The sequence below is a fragment of the Mesoplodon densirostris genome, chromosome 5, assembly GCF_025265405.1.
Source record: "Mesoplodon densirostris isolate mMesDen1 chromosome 5, mMesDen1 primary haplotype, whole genome shotgun sequence".
Lineage (NCBI taxonomy): Eukaryota > Metazoa > Chordata > Mammalia > Artiodactyla > Ziphiidae > Mesoplodon > Mesoplodon densirostris.
The window spans coordinates 127,636,208-127,652,327 of NC_082665.1; the positions used below are offsets into that span (position 1 = coordinate 127,636,208).

At 36.0% G+C, this 16,120-nt stretch overlaps 1 protein-coding gene across 1 annotated transcript in view; it reads right to left on the reverse strand.

Moving 5' to 3' along the window:
* The window catches only part of ZNF385D (zinc finger protein 385D), a 953,368-nt gene that overhangs the window by 27,062 nt on the left and 910,186 nt on the right, over positions 1-16,120 (reverse strand). The window contains exon 6 of the mRNA XM_060100174.1: positions 396-629. Within this exon, the coding sequence (XP_059956157.1) occupies positions 396-629 (234 nt within the window). The remainder of the gene's footprint in view (positions 1-395; positions 630-16,120) is intronic.

The following is a 16,120-nucleotide window of genomic DNA, read 5'->3' on the forward strand; positions in this document are numbered from 1 at the left end:
CAACCAACTTTTGCAACTATATTATTGGTGCAACTTCAGAAAATTTTAGTTACAAGCAAATATGTGGAAGTAACATAGCAATCTAGAAGTCATATAAATGCAAAGCTGACACTTCAGAATTATATTTTACTATCTCTTAATGTTTATAAAACACAAACACACATCCATACACACAAACACATATACAGCATGGCAAGGGAGCCCTGGAAACCCTTCCTTGCCCCCTGTAAATGACACTTTGCTTGTCATTTTTACTTTTTAATGGTTAATGAATTCCATGTAATAATTGACAGTTTTCTGCCTCCCCCTCTGTCCCCTGCTGCAAAAGATCTAATCTATTCAGAGGAAGATAATTGCAGAGCTGTTGAGACAGAAAATAAATCGCTGCATCTCACCACTGTTGTGCGCCTCCAGCTGTGAGGTGGAGTTGACAGCAACCTTGCATAGAGAACAGTAAAGCAGCCGTTTTGCCTTTTCTTCCTCAGTCTCCGTGGAAGGACAAGAGCTATTGCCGGTGGCTGTCGTGGGGCTTTTCTCCACTTTAGAAGTGATCTCAGTTGTCATAATGCTGCTTTTGCGAATTTCCACAGTTGTCGTCGTTGATATTGCTGGTGTCCCTGTGGTACTGTCTGCAGTCAAAGTAGCACAGAAGAAAAGGCAAAAACAGTGGTATTACCTTTCCCTATTCGAAAGTGTATCACTAATATTACATTCTGCTAATAATGATAAGAACAGCTAGCAATTGCTGCTTGTCAACTATGTGTCAATCATCTCCTGAGGAAATGTACATAGATGACCACTTATAGTTTTGTCTATTGATATAACACATTTGGACAATTCTAGAAAATATATACAAATAGGCTTTAACGTTTTTCCATGGGGTAAATGAACATATTCACAAATTTCTCTTGTTAACATATGGCCTTAGTAAAATAATATTTACAGTGCATTGTGCTTTGTATATTTCTACAAGTATGGCTTTAAAAAAATAAAATGGAGGATAAATGTTTTTAAGATACTTTAATTTTTCTTTACTACTTGTCTTTCTATTTTCCTTCTACATCTCTTTCTTTAATTAAAAAATAGATAAAATAGGTACTGATCCTCCTGTGTTTGCTTGTGCAAAATATAGAAAAAAAAAAGAACCCTGATATCATATTGCTTTGTCCAGATCAAAGGTTTAGAAAATCATTACCTTATTTACAAGAGTTGTATATTGGACAGGTACAAAAATCATCCATATACAAATAAGATGAATTCTAATCTAGCATATTTATTAAATGTATGCTCTGCACCAGGCTGTGTTCAGGGAACTTGTGACACAAAAGTATCAAACATCAACAGCCACTATTTATAAGGAATTCACAGACTGGTCATACCATGTTAAAGTCACAGCTTTCAAGAGCTTGATGACCAAGAAAGTGTTGATGCACTGTAACCCTACAACCCCTCTGCCTCTGAAGTCTGATTCTAAAGCTGGAGAGGTCAACCTCCAAAGTAAGACTACCTTGTCTTAACTTCACTTGGGTGTACACAGCTCCCAATCCAAACAGGCTAGTTGACACGATGTCAGCAATGTCTGCTATACCCAACAATGAATTGCAAATGAGCTCTATGCCCTGTGCTTTCTATTTTTATGTTACTTTTTGCTGCCTCCCGGCTGGTTAGTTCTTAACCTCTTATTCAAACTATTCCCAGGCTGTCTCTCCAGCCACAGCTGCTCTTGGAATTGTTTCTCATTCCATATGCTGCTGTGGTCACTATCAAGTACCACACTGTAAAGTCCATGATAAATGGAGTGGGCACTGGCTGTAAAGGACAGTGGTCTACCTGCAATGAAGTGTTGTCCTCATAAACGATTACTTCTTTTTAGTTTATGTTATCAAGATGCCTTGTAACTTTGATTTGCCCTTTGATCCAGAGAGAGAGGTGGGAATATGGGTGAGGTTGCTTATGGCTTCTTTCCCAAATATGGCATCAGACACACTAGTCAATCAGAAGAGAAATGGACTCTTGTTTTTATTTATTTAATTAACTAATTAATTTTCATTTAAAAAATTTTATTGAAATATAGTTGATTTACAATGCTTCAGGTGTACATCAAAGTGATTGTTATATATATATATATATATATATGTATACATATAATATAATCTTTTATATATGTGTATATATATATATATTCATTTTCAGATTCATGTTGAGGGCTATTGTATAAAACAATTCATCTGGCTCTTCCCTTTGCCTGACACTTCCTATACTTTTAATCACTTATTTAGCTGTAAGACCATTTGTGTTAAGTACCCTCCAGTGTCGTGGAGAATATCCTCCAACCATGTTAGAAAAAAAAAAAAAAGAAACATAGTGCCATGACTAGTCTCTCTCATGGCTAGAGAAAAATAAAAAAAATTATCCTAACACTGAATTTTGCCACCAGAATACATTTATTTCCTTGAACACTGGGAGGCCCACTTCCTGATTAGTGTTTACTTGCCTACTAAGATACCAACATTAAAATATCAGGTAATTGCTAGAAAATATTTCTGAGAATCTAGATATAGCATAAAACACAACAACCAACTTGAGATGGTCCAGTAGGAATCATTGCTCCCAGCAAACTGGAAATTATTCTTTGAAAGCATGTGCATGAGTGTCTGTGAACAAATAGCAAATAACCAGTTCACTTGCTAAGTGTTTTATATATGTAATTTCATTTAACCATCACACATACTTTTGAAAATGAAGAAATGTCAGAAGTTAAGGAAATTTCCAAAGTTCACACAAGTAGTATATGGTGAGTAAGGACACAGTGTTTCATGGAATTAAGAAATTAGGGATTTGGGGGAAAATGTATTGTGAATGATGCTCTTGGCCATAATAATGAACCTCCATAGTAAGGTCACAAAGAGTAGTGGGCTAAAACCACTCAATTGTTTTTATGTTCAGTTCTATGGGAAGTGACAACCATAAAGACAGGTATAATTAAACTTATTGTGGCCACTTGCTGGAGCCAGAGTGTGATACTGTAGGTGTTTATTTCATCTAAATCTAAATAAGGATATCCCTAGTAGTACCCTATTTCTAACAATTTTCCTCTGGATTGACAATGTTTATTTTATGTCTTGATCTGAAAATTTTACATTGCATAGATTGTAGTAATCTTAAGCCAACTTCTCTATTTACAGTGAAATTCATAACAAAAGTATAGAATAAACATAACCATGGATCTTCCAATCTCTGTGACAGCTACATCAGCATCATTCCTAATCCCAGAGGATAATGTACATTTATACCAAGGACACCAAAGATTAGAGACACCAGACTGTCTATGTCCGGGGTTTAGTGAAGTATTAACATCAATATTTCTTAAGGCAAGTCCCTTGCATGAGACAGGCTTAAGGGAATTAGTATCAAAATGCTTAATTTCCGGTACTTATTACTTTGTTGCATCTTTCAGACCACATAGCTGAACAAAGATCTGTGAATTTTCTCAAGCTTGTGGTTAGTTTGAAAGAAATACAAACAGTTATATGTTTGACATTAAAATTAATATGTAGATCTTGAGTCCACAAAGATAAGAGTACTATTAATTTATAATAGGACATGAATTTTTCACTTACTCTTCATTTGCCAGTAGTAAAGAGGACTTTTTTTTAAGTAAAGTAAATATATTTTAAGATTATACCACAAAAGAATCAACTATTTCATTTAGTTGGCCCTTGCTATCCAGGGGTTCTGCATCTGTGTATTCAACCAACCAAGGATCGAATATATATACATTTTTAAATCCCAGAAACTTCCAAAAAACAAAACCTGAATTTATTGTGAGTAGGCAACTATTTACATAGCATTTGCATTGTATTTGCAACTGGTTATATAACATTTACATTGTATTAAGTATTGTAAGTAATTCAGAGATGGTTTAAAGTAAACGGGAGGATGTGTGTAGGCTATATACAAATACTACATCATTTTATATAAGGGACTTGAGCATCCATAGATTTTGGTAACCACAGGGGTTCTGGAACCAATCTCACGTGGATAAGGATGACTGTACTTTGCATAGAAAATTACATATAGCAAAGATATTTTCCTTAGTATGGTACATTAAATTACCAATTATACATACCACCTATCCAGTCATTAAAATAAACTTTTATATCATTGATGTTAATAGCATATACTCTTCCTAGGATGTGATGAGAATTACCTCTATGTCCTTCCTCCTAAAACTCATAACCCCTGTCTAACCATGAGAAAAGCATAAACAAACCTAAATTTAAGAACATTCTACAAAATTACTGACTAAGAGTCCTCAAAAATATTAAGGTCATCAAAACAAGAAAAGTCTGAAAATCTGTCACAGTCCAGACAAGTAAGGAGACAGGATTACTAAATATAATGTGGTGTCCTGGTTAGGATCCTGGGGCCGAAAAAAAAAACCAAAAAAAACAAAAACATAAGGAAGCTAACACAACATTGTAAATCAACTAAACTGCAATATACAATAAGAAATTAAATTCAGAAAAAGATGTGGTACGTACACACAATTGTAACAGTCAGATGAAGAAAGACAAATACCATATGATTTCACTCCTAGGTGGAATCTAAAAAAACAGAAAAGAGGAACAAACAAAAGAAAACAAAACTAAAGTCATAGATACAGAGATTAGATTAGTTGTTACCAGAGGGGAAGGGGGGGTGGAGGTGGGCCAAATGGGTAAAGGGGTCAACTATATGGTGATGGGTGGTAGCTAGACTTATGCTGGTGATCACTCTGTAGTGTATACAGGTGTTGAATTGTAATGCTGTTTACCTGAAACTTACATAATTTAAACAAACAAAAAGAAAACAAAAAAAAACTTTAGGTATAAACTTATGAAACCAGAATGAAGTATGGACTCCAGGCAATAACATATCAATATTTGTTCATTAGCTTTGACAAGTACACCATAGTAATGTGAGATGTTAATAATAAGGGAAACGGAGAGCATATAAAGGAACCCTCTGTTGTGTTTTGTACCTTTTCTGTAGATTTAAAGCTACACTAAAATTAGAAGTTTATTTATTTTAAGAAAAATAGAATTATAACCAGTCAACAAATAGTGCATCATTTCAGTTACTTTCTAGAATCATAGTCAAAAGGGATCTTAGTGGTTTCATGGTATAGCTTTCTAGGTTTTTAGATTAGGAAATTTCAGTAAAACTGGGACTTGACATTGCATCTCCCAATTCCAAATCCTTATTGCAATTCCAGATTGTTATTCTATGTTGCAATGACTCATGTATTTGAACTTCCCTCCATCAACATTTATTGAGCCGCTATTTTGTGCTAGGAGATGGAAAGGATAATAGATGTCTATTATGTGCTGAGTGGTTCATGAGACATCCCATAATGACTTGGAATAATAATAATAATAAACTTAACAATCCTTCATCAGTTTTGTCCATTGCTATATCCTTGCTCTTATACTTGGCATAAAAAGGCAGTCAATAAATATTTATTGAAAGAAAGCAATGAATGAATAAATGAATGAATGAATGAAAAAAACACAATTTAGCTTATGCTGGTAAAAACAATTTTAAAGCATTTATAGGTATTAACTCATTCAATCCTCCTAAAAAACTAAGAGGATAAATTAGGAGTTTGGGATTCATAGATACACACCACTATATATAAAAAAGATAAACAAGGACCTACTGTATAGCACAGAGAACTACACTCAATGTCTTATAATAACATATAATGGAAAAATATTTAAAATAATATATATATATAATATACAAGTAATATAGAATATATAAATATATGTACATATATATGTATATATATATGACTGAATCACTTTGTTGAACACCTGAAACTAACACAACACTGTAAATCAACTATCCATCAATTTAAAAAAACAAAGATGGGCATACCATTTTTATCCTCATCTTAGAGAAGAAATTGAGGTATGGAGAGATTTGGGAACTTGCGCAATGCCAGAGCTGCCAGCTGAAGTACAATGATTTGAATTCAGACAGTCTGGCTTAGAAGCACAAGATCTTCATTTATTTTTCATTGCTAAAATTTTGATTTTGTTCGTAAAATAACTGACTATATCCCTTTCAGTTAATTCCAATTAGTCATGATTTATTATGAGTGTTGGAAGATAGAATCTTAAAAATTTGACTTAAAAAAACTGAACTTGGCCCGAGCTAGAGTCAATCATGTATGTCCAATCATCCATTTATGCTAATGTATTAAGTTGCTGGAGTCCATTTTGGAGGAGAGGAGAAAAGAAAACCTACAGCTCTCAAACAACCTCTTCTGCAAAATGATAAGAGTAACGAACAAGCCTTCCTTATTGCACATTTTTCTTTTGTCCTTTCCAAAAGATGCAAAATTAGAATAACAATTCACTTTTCTTAATGTTTCCCAGATTCAGATTTCTTTGCACTATTCAACCAATGACCCAAATGGGAACAATCTATGTGACTGGGAGTCAAATGGGTGCATTCCAGTGGGAAGGAACGGTTTGAGATGGCTGGGGTTTGCATTTCTGTGCCATTTTTCCGCCAGTGCCCTCTAGCAAACATTCATTATTGTAACTGTCACTATTTGGCTTTGACATCAAAACAGATTGTTAATACTTTGTGGAATGGGGCTTTAGTGGAGAATGAAAGGAAACTTGTCAGTATTCAGAGTGGTCCATTTTGGCTCTCATTCTTATATAAAAACACTGTAAATACTTTTTTAAAAAATTCAAAAAGCATAAGAAAAAATTCCAGAAAATAATCAACAACTTGAATTCTAGATAATAAAATGAACAAGTTACATGGTCCAGGTAAGAAATTTACTCTCCTAGTTACAGACCTCCTAACCCAACTGACAGAACCAGATGTGAGTTATTTAAGTTTCCTCCCAGGTAACAGAAATTAATAGTATGTCCCAAAGATAATCATCATGTTTTCTGCTAGACTGAAGACTCAGAATGATACACAATTTATTTCCTTCTTCTCTGTGTGAAATAAAGTCTCAACCAGGCTTGCTAGCAAGTGAGAACAGCTGCTTCCTCTTAAATATGCTGACATTCTGAAGTATAAAAAGGTGCTTCGTTACAAAAAAAAAAATCACAAGTTTTTTAGAAATTATTACTGGTGGTTTCCTTCCTCTGGATTTCATCCAGTTTGATTAACATTGAATGGGCATAGTACCAGCCTTTTAGACACAGGCAGGAATGGTCCCTGCACTGGCCTCCACGTATCACAAGCCACTGAAACAAAAGTCTATTTTTGCATTTTTTTGATCTTATAAAAACACTTTTTAGACAGTTTGATAACCAGCTGAGCAAATGGAAATTTTAATTAGAAAGAGAAGTGAGAGCTGGACTGGGTGCCCCAAAGGCCAGAGTATCGAGTCTGAAAGTTCACAGGTTTGTGTGTGGTTGTGTGCATAGATGTTTATGATTTGTGCATCTATGTGTGTGCATGTGTGGTTATGTGTGTGCATGTGTGATTATGTGTGTGCATGTGTGTCTATGTATGTGCATGTGTATCTATGTGTGTGCATGTGTGGCTATGTATGTTGAGAGGTAAAAGGAGATCACAGCATCTATCTGGAAACCAGAGAAAAAGGTTTGTTTTTAAATCACCAATCACCTCAAATCACCAAAAGTTATGTCTAGGCAAAGTCCTCCCAAAACATTCCCTCCCCCTTTCTGCTATGGTGATACAGGAAATGCTTAAAATTGCTTGGGAATCCTGAGTCCACAAAATGAAGTTGGGGAGGAAAGATGCTTCCCCAGTGGGCTACTTGATTGGGGTGGGTCCAGTCACCACCCAGAGGGCTGGCTTGGGGCACAGCTTCTGCCCTGTTCCTGCAAAGCTGTGTTATCATTTGGTAGGGCTCAGGGCTCACTCAGGCAGGGAGATTCTTTGACCTTCAGGTCACAAAGGCAATCCCTGGGTAAAGGCTGGGGGGCTGCCTGGGAAGCTTGAGGTACAGCCTGTAAACATGTAGCTATACAGTGCATGGTCTCCATTTGAACTCTTGTCTTGGCCCTGAAACTTTTGAGGTGGACCTGACTGAACGCTCATGTGTCAGACCCTGTGTTAATCACTGGAGGTTAAAAAGTAAACATGATGTACTCAGCCATAAAAAAGAACGAAATAATGCCATTTGCAGCAACATGGATGCAAATAGAGATTATCAAACTAAGTGAAGTAAGTCAGACGAAGACAAATATATGATATCACTCATATGTGAAATCTAATTTTTAAAATATAACACAAATGAACTTATTTACAAAACAGAAACAGACTTACAGATATCAAAAACAAACTTATGGTTACCAAAGGGGAAACGTGGGGCAGGGGAGGGATAAGTCAGGAGCTTGGGATGAACGTACACACACTACTATATATAAGATAGACAACCAACAAGGGCCTATTGTATAGCACAGGGAGAAAAGAATCTGAAAAAGAATAAATATATGTTTTTGTGCAACTAATCACTTTGCTGTACACCTGAAACTAACACAACATTGTAAATCAACTCTACTTCAATAAATTTTTTTAAAAAGGTAAACACAATGTCATTTGTGTACTAGAGTGACAGGGCTCCAATACCACAAGAGGGGAGGGAACAATGGATTTGCTCTCTTTGAGGAAGTAGAGCAGGAAGAGGAATCACCAGAAAATACCAGAAAAATACCTGTACTTCAAACTCTAACTTTATCACACCTCCAAAGTTCTGTTATTTGTAAGTGCCATGAAAAAAGTGATCCACTGGTTAAAACTCTTAATGTCCTAAGGGATCAGGTGAGTAATTCTTTCTACCTTTACATCCTTTGAACTAGAGTTCCCATGTCTTTTGTGCATCAGAAATTATAGGAAGGCCAGCGATTTCAAAAACTTACATAACAAAAATATCTAACTGCAACTTCTGAGATGTGTCCCAAAGCTGTCTAATCTACCATCTGTTTGAGGCAATTACATCAAGAGTAGATTCAGACTCAGGGATCCTGGTGATTGACCTGTTGAACTCACTTTGGGTCGTGTACACCAAGTGCAGCTTAGAACATAAGTTATTCTGCTGAAAACTATTTTCAGAGCCTGTTGAAAGAAAGAGCTTATTCAACTTCTGGATTTTCCTCTTGAAACCAGGACTCATTCGTTTCATGGGGATCGGCCATTTATTTAAGAGGATCATGTGATTCGAGAGGGTAACGTGAGATTACTTTCATTTTATAGGAACATTTATCAGAAATTTAGGTTATTCCTATCAATTCCTAAAATTGGGGGTGGGGTAAGAAGGCTAGAGAATCAGGTTGTCAGGTTAGCAAATGATGCAGAAGCCCTCAGAAGGTGGTGGTGGTCAGAACCTGATCAAAGGATGCTTGACTTGGGACAGGAAGCAGAGAGTGGGGTTAATGTGAAGGAAAGAAGGCAAGAGGACCAGGCCAAGCAGGAGGGAGATCAGAGGCTCTGGAAGCACCAAGGGCTCAGCAGGAATTACCCAGGTCCTGGGGAGTTAGGCGGGATCCAACAGTTGGCCAACGGAAGCTGAGACCTACTTTGTATCTTCTAACCTTAAATGTCCTTGACCTCAGAATGGAGGTCTCTAGTTTGTTTGTTTATGTATTTATTTATTTATTTTAAACTTCTAATTTTATATTGGAATATACTTGATTAACAATGTTGTGTTAGTTTCAGGTGGACAGAAAAGTGAATCAGGTATACATATACATGTATCTATTCTTTTCCTATTTAAGCTGTTACATAATAGTAGTTTCGACTGGGATTTCACCAAGTAAAAGCAGCATAAATCTAGGTTGTAGTCAGCACCCCCCCCAGCACTCCCCCCCCACGCCCTACATACACACCCAACAGGAAAAGGCAGACCATGTAAAGGAGTGAAGCTGGGCAATTGACACTGATGGAATTACTCACTGTGGTAAACTGGAGAGCACATAACTCCACAGAAATGGGGAAGTTCATTGTACACTTCTAGTCAGCCATCTTAGAAATTCATGACCCGTTTTACCAGATGCTTTGATTATTATTTTGGTGAAAGCCAGAAGGTTTCATGTACAATTTCCAAATTTTAAGTGTTAGCAGCTGTGTGTGTGTGTTTGTGTGTGTGTGAGAACACTTGTGGACCACAATCTTCTCTGTGGGTTGTGGGCTACCATTTTGAAAGGTGCTCTCACGACACTGTGTCTGTGCCCCAAACCCTGCTCATTTCCACAGTGGTTCTGAGACGCTGGTCTTATGACTGGCCTGAGGCTGTCCCTCAGAAGACAAGGTCTCTATTCCAAGGAGAGAAAGCTGGTTAGAGTTAGTCTTATTTTTTCTTTACCAGAGAGTTAGCCCTCATTTCTTTCTTTCAAGTTCACAAGGAGAGACTCATTCTAGGGCAGGAGACTGACATGTCTTGTCAGCTGTGTGTAAAGGATTATGACAATATCCCAGTGTCACCTCAACATGACATCTCAGTCAATATCTTATCACACTGCAGCCTTAGTTTCTCAAAGTCAATGGCGATTGTATTCCCTACTCCTACAGCTTATATTTGATATACTCCATATGCAACTATAACAAAGCTTGCTAGATATTTGGTAATTGATAAATACAGAGGTTGCTGTCAACAAATTTGTTCTGTTAGGTATTTGCCTTTCTTTCAAAAGTTGAGGTCGTACCCCCATAAGGCTGCACATCGGCACAGTGATATAAATAGCAAATCTCTGACCTGCTAACCTAAGTTTTCATCCTAAATCATTTTCACCTTATAATTTTCTTTCACTCTTTTTTCTCTGCGCTCTTTTGGCTGTCACGGCATCCAACAACAATGCAGCCAAGATGTTGGAAACTTTTTTGAATCAAAAGTCATCCTGTTCCTGTAAACTAGTGGTTCCGAAACTTTACTATACATTGAACCACCTGGAGGTTTAATCAAACACAGATTGTTGATTACCACCCTTAGAGTTTATGGTTCCTAGGTCTGGGCTGTGGCCTGAATATCTTTATTTCTAACAAATACCTCCATGGTTTTGCTGCTGCTGGGCTGAGGATGACACTTCAGGAACCACCACTGACAGACCTGTCAACTACTTTCTGGTTTAGCTTAATTGGTCTCAGCTTTAGAGCTATAATGACAATTAAATAGAAAGTCATGAATGTAAAAAAAGGGAAATAGAGATTGGGCGACCAAGGTCCTATTTTGCCTGTGACTAAGGGAGACATGGGACTTTTAGTACTTTCAGGGAAAGTCCCTTGCAAGTCAGGACAAGTGAGAACAGAGGGAATTCAGAATAAATTAGAAAACAACTCTTTAAAAATATTTTAGATACCTGAACAAGCAACGACTATCTCTGCAGAAAGATGCAGTTTTGGAGATAGATGTGATTGTAAATGAGGGAGGATGGAGACAATTCAGATCCTTGAAACAGAGAAGAATAACTATGGGGCTTAATTAACCTGCCATTTAGCCTTTAAACCAGGGGCTCTTTTGTTAAATACAGTCTTCTCTTCCTGACTTAGAATCTGTGTGTTTCCAAGGAAATTTGTTTCCTACACCACTCACAGAATGTATATTTCATCGTTTCCAAACATAAATTAATCCAAAGTAAATTAATTCAAAACTAAATTACTTGAACAAGTATCATATGATTTCACTTATATATGATAAGTGATAAATAAAAATGATACAAATGAACAGAAACAGACTCACAGACTTAGAAAACAAACTTATGGTTACCAAAGCGGAAACATGGGGGGAGGAAGGATAAATTAGGAGTTTTGGATTAACATATACACACTACTATATATAAAACAGATAATCATCAAGGACCTACTGTATAGCACAGGGAACTCTATGCAATTATTTTGCAATAAGCTATAATGGAAAATAATCTGAAAAAGAATCGATATATGTATATGTATAACTGATTCACTTTGCTGTACACCTGAAACTAATACAACATTGTATATCAACTATACTCCAATATAAAATAAAAAGTAAATTAAAAAAAAAAAGCAAAAAACAAACAAACAAAAAACCCAGGTTACTTGGAAGGCAGGAACGCGAGGCCTTGGGAGAGTTGATTGAGTGGGTTCGACCACTGTACATACAACTGATAAGCACCAAGAAGAAGGGGTGAGTTTTGTCAGAATCTGTGAATTTTCTGATAAACATTACAAAAGGGAAAGAAAGAGGAAGACAAAAAGAAAATCCATTTATTCCAAAGCTATTTTAAGTGACTCAGATGCCACTAAAAGGCATAGGAAGCTGCCTTTTGTGGTTTCTAATAGAGTTTTTTTTTTCCTTAGTAAGGCAGAAGGAAAAAGAAAACCTTTCCAAATCTACGAATGGTAGTTCCCCTCTTTCACGAGTTTTCTGCAAGGAAAAAAAATTGCTGCATGCCACAGTGACACTTCCCATTTCATTACCGAGGAGACACGCGTACTGAAAAATTTCCAATCTGGCAAAAAGTCAAGGCAGAGTTTTACAACAATTGCCTTTGGTAGTTTATCTGTTATATTTGTAAAGCAATAATCTTCCTTCTGGCTGTGTGCTTTAGGTTAAAACTGAGGGTTTGCCTTGTGTGCTTAAATCTAAAATATCTATTTAGAAGTAGGACATGATAAATCATGAATTTTGAAAGCTTTTACTAATTGAAATTGAGCACAGAGTGAGGGAGAGCCTGCTTTCTACTTAGTGAATTTAGAGCATGTGGAGAATTGAGAATGTGGAGACAGTCACTCCAAGCCATCTAGCTCACAAATCCTTGCTGTACAATACTGTTAGGAAGCCCAGATAATTAAAAGGAAGTAGTAACTGTCAGCTCTTCAAATTTTGTTGTACTGCAGAGTTGTCCTTAAGATAAGAAAACAAGCTCTCATCATGGATGGCACAGCGATAAAATATTTAGTGCGGATATATTTTAGACCATTAACCCATCTGATCTGGGGCATTTTATAGTATGTCTAAGAATTACTTAGTAGTTTTCATTACAATGTTAGCATTTCATAGATTGACTATGAAGAAAACATTTTAACCACCAGAAAGATACCATGATGTAACTGTTATATATTTGCCACACTCAGACATTAAATATATATATATATATATATATATATATATATATATTTTTTTTTTTTTAATTTCAGAGGACAAGGAAAGAAGTTTTCAGAGAATAAGTTCTATTGGACAAATTATGGGAAATGGTTGGCAAACATGAGAGAAATATAGAGAAAGAGAGGACCTTTAAAAAATGAAGAAAACATATTATATATACATATATTTTTAATAACAAGTTTTCAACAACTGCTAGGCATTCCATTTAAACTATAAACTGTGTTGTCTCAAGACTCAAACTACTCAAATTATTTCACCCAAAACAGCAATTTATTATTATTTTGCCCTCGTCAGGAAGGGCAAGAAGATGGGAGGTCATCACATAATACAAATCACTTTTTGATATAATTTCTCTCCTTGAAGAAGCTGTTTCCATGTAATGTTAATATACCTCAGCCAAGAAGATTTTTAAGAGTTGGAGGACACATAAAAATTAAGAAAGCTGTGCACATCAAAACGAACAGGAGAAATCAGAATTCTACTCATTATTTCTTTAAAAGTTGGCTGCTGAAAAATTAATAGAACTGCTTTGAAATCATAAAATTCTGGAGCAAATGCCCCTCTTCACAGCAAAGCCAACAGACCTATTTCCAATATTCCTTTTTTTAGCTACAGAAACCATATAAACCAGATTTTCATGAAATTCCAGATATAGAATTGTCTCTCCTATTATATTCTCATAAACTATCACACAGTTCCAGAAATTTCAAGCTAAAGCAGACTGCCTTTTGCACAAAAACTCATCATATTACAAAATCTTCTTTTTGTTTTTGAGAATACGTTGATTGAAATTGTATCACCATTTCACCAAAACACTAAAAAACATATGTCAATCTCTCTTTTGTCTAAATGATGCAGAAAAACCATTTGGATTTTCCTTAGGCCTTATTGAAGAGACTAGTTATTTTGGCATTATTTAAACAGCTTCAAATCAAATTATTTATTTTGAGAATATATTTAAGAAAAAAAAGCCTTATTCTTGGTTAGCTCTATCAACTAAAATTTAATTCAACACTTTAAGATAAATATATTTTTAAAGTAGAGCTGTGTTAATAAAGAATACACTGTAGAAAAATTAATTTAACAGTAAATTTTTATTATCTCTGACGGTTAGTCTGTATGGTAATTCTGATCCTGCAGAATGTTAAATATTTTTACAGCTATAAAGGGATAGAAATCTAGTCTCAAGCAACCTGACCTCTCAAAGGATAATGGCATTTCTATTCCATTTTGCCCTTTGGGAACTCATTTCATGAGTCAAATCAGAGCAGTATATTAGAGACAATTTGATATGAATAGAAGTTCTGAGATTTCATCATTAATTTGGATAAGATACTTTAAAAATATAATTCTTAAGCCTCAGGAAAGAGTCATTATTTTATTTAGAATATATACTTCTATAACTGTTTTTTAATTTAATTTTTATTTTATATCAGAGTATAGTTGAGTTACAATGTTGTGTTAGTTTCAGGTGTACAGCAAAGTGATTCAGTTGCACAAATACATATATTCATTTTTTTTCAGATTATTCTCCCATATAGGTTATTATAGAATATTGAGTAGAGTTCCCTATGCTATACAATAGGTTCTTGTTGATTATTTATTTTTTATGTAGTAGTGTGTATATTTTAATCCCAAACTCCTAATGTATCTGTTTTTAATGATCACTATTTCTAGTGATCACTATTAGATCACTAATAGATCACTATTTCCATTTCTTTTTTTACATCTTTGTTGGAGTATAATTGCTTTACAATGGTGTGTTAGTTTCCATTTTACAACAAAGTGAATCAGTTATACATATACATATGTCCCCATATCTCTTCCCTTTTGTGTCTCCATCCCTCCCACCCTCCCTATCTCACCCCTCTAGGTGGTCACAAAGCACCGAGCTGATCACTTTGAACTCAAAACCAACTGTGAAAATTAAAATTAAAAGCCAGTACTCTGGGTAAGCCATTTTGTTTTATAGATCACTTTTTTAAAGCTAATTTTCTTGGGAGAGAAGATTTTCATCTTATGTATCCTGTTTTCTGTAAACCTGTTTTAAATCAACACTCGGTTCTTCTGAAGAAGTTTCACTAGAAGCGGAAAAGCCTACTGAAACATGTGACTGGCTCCATTCACATCCTTCCTGTCAGCCTCCTCTTGCTTGGGAGGGAAACCAGGCCAAGAATGCGAGCAGTCCAGGGCTGGATGTGTGGAGTCAAAGGTCTGGGTGGGCAGAGAGTATGCAATGTAGGTACCACATTGATGCCTGGCATTGAGAAGTCTGTTGCCAAGCAGTCAAGATCACAGCCAGGTCCCGACAGCCAATTCACAGGGCTGGAGAGAGAAGTCAGAGCCAGAAGCCAAGCTGGGTGAGAAGCAGCAGCTCTGGGGTATTTGAGGACACGACTTAAGACCATAGCAGACAGATGATGTGGTGACCTTGTCAGGTTACTTTTAGCATAATGGCTTTACCTCTTGGACAGCCCTGTCATGGTTTTACTGAAGAAAGAGTACTCATGGCTACCACTTGCAAGGGCAGGAGAGGCAGAGTAAGAGATGGGTGTGTGGGTCTGGTCTTTGGGTCTCATGCCTCTGCATCACACTGTGATGAACAGGCAGGTAGAACAAGGCTAGGCTCAAGCTCCTTTATTTTTTCCTCTTTTGTTCAACCTGCCTACTCCCAACCCTATCAAAAATAACAATGTAAATAATTAAAATAACACATGTATGTATATATGTCTCCCTTTGAGATTTTAATTTGCTCCTGTAAGCTACCACTCATTGAAGGCATTTCTAGAGAAAGCAAAACTTTAAACTTTAAAAACTTTCCAGGTCAGCTGGGGGGTGCAGGAAGTGACCAAGGATTGGGCATGTCGACACACAGAGTTAAGTTGTATGATCTGGTTCATCTTTTCTCAGAAGCTCATCCAAAGAACATCATTGCTTAGGTCTAGCTTTGTAAAAAATACAATGCTCTTTACCAAAATTGAAGCCCCATGTAAATTC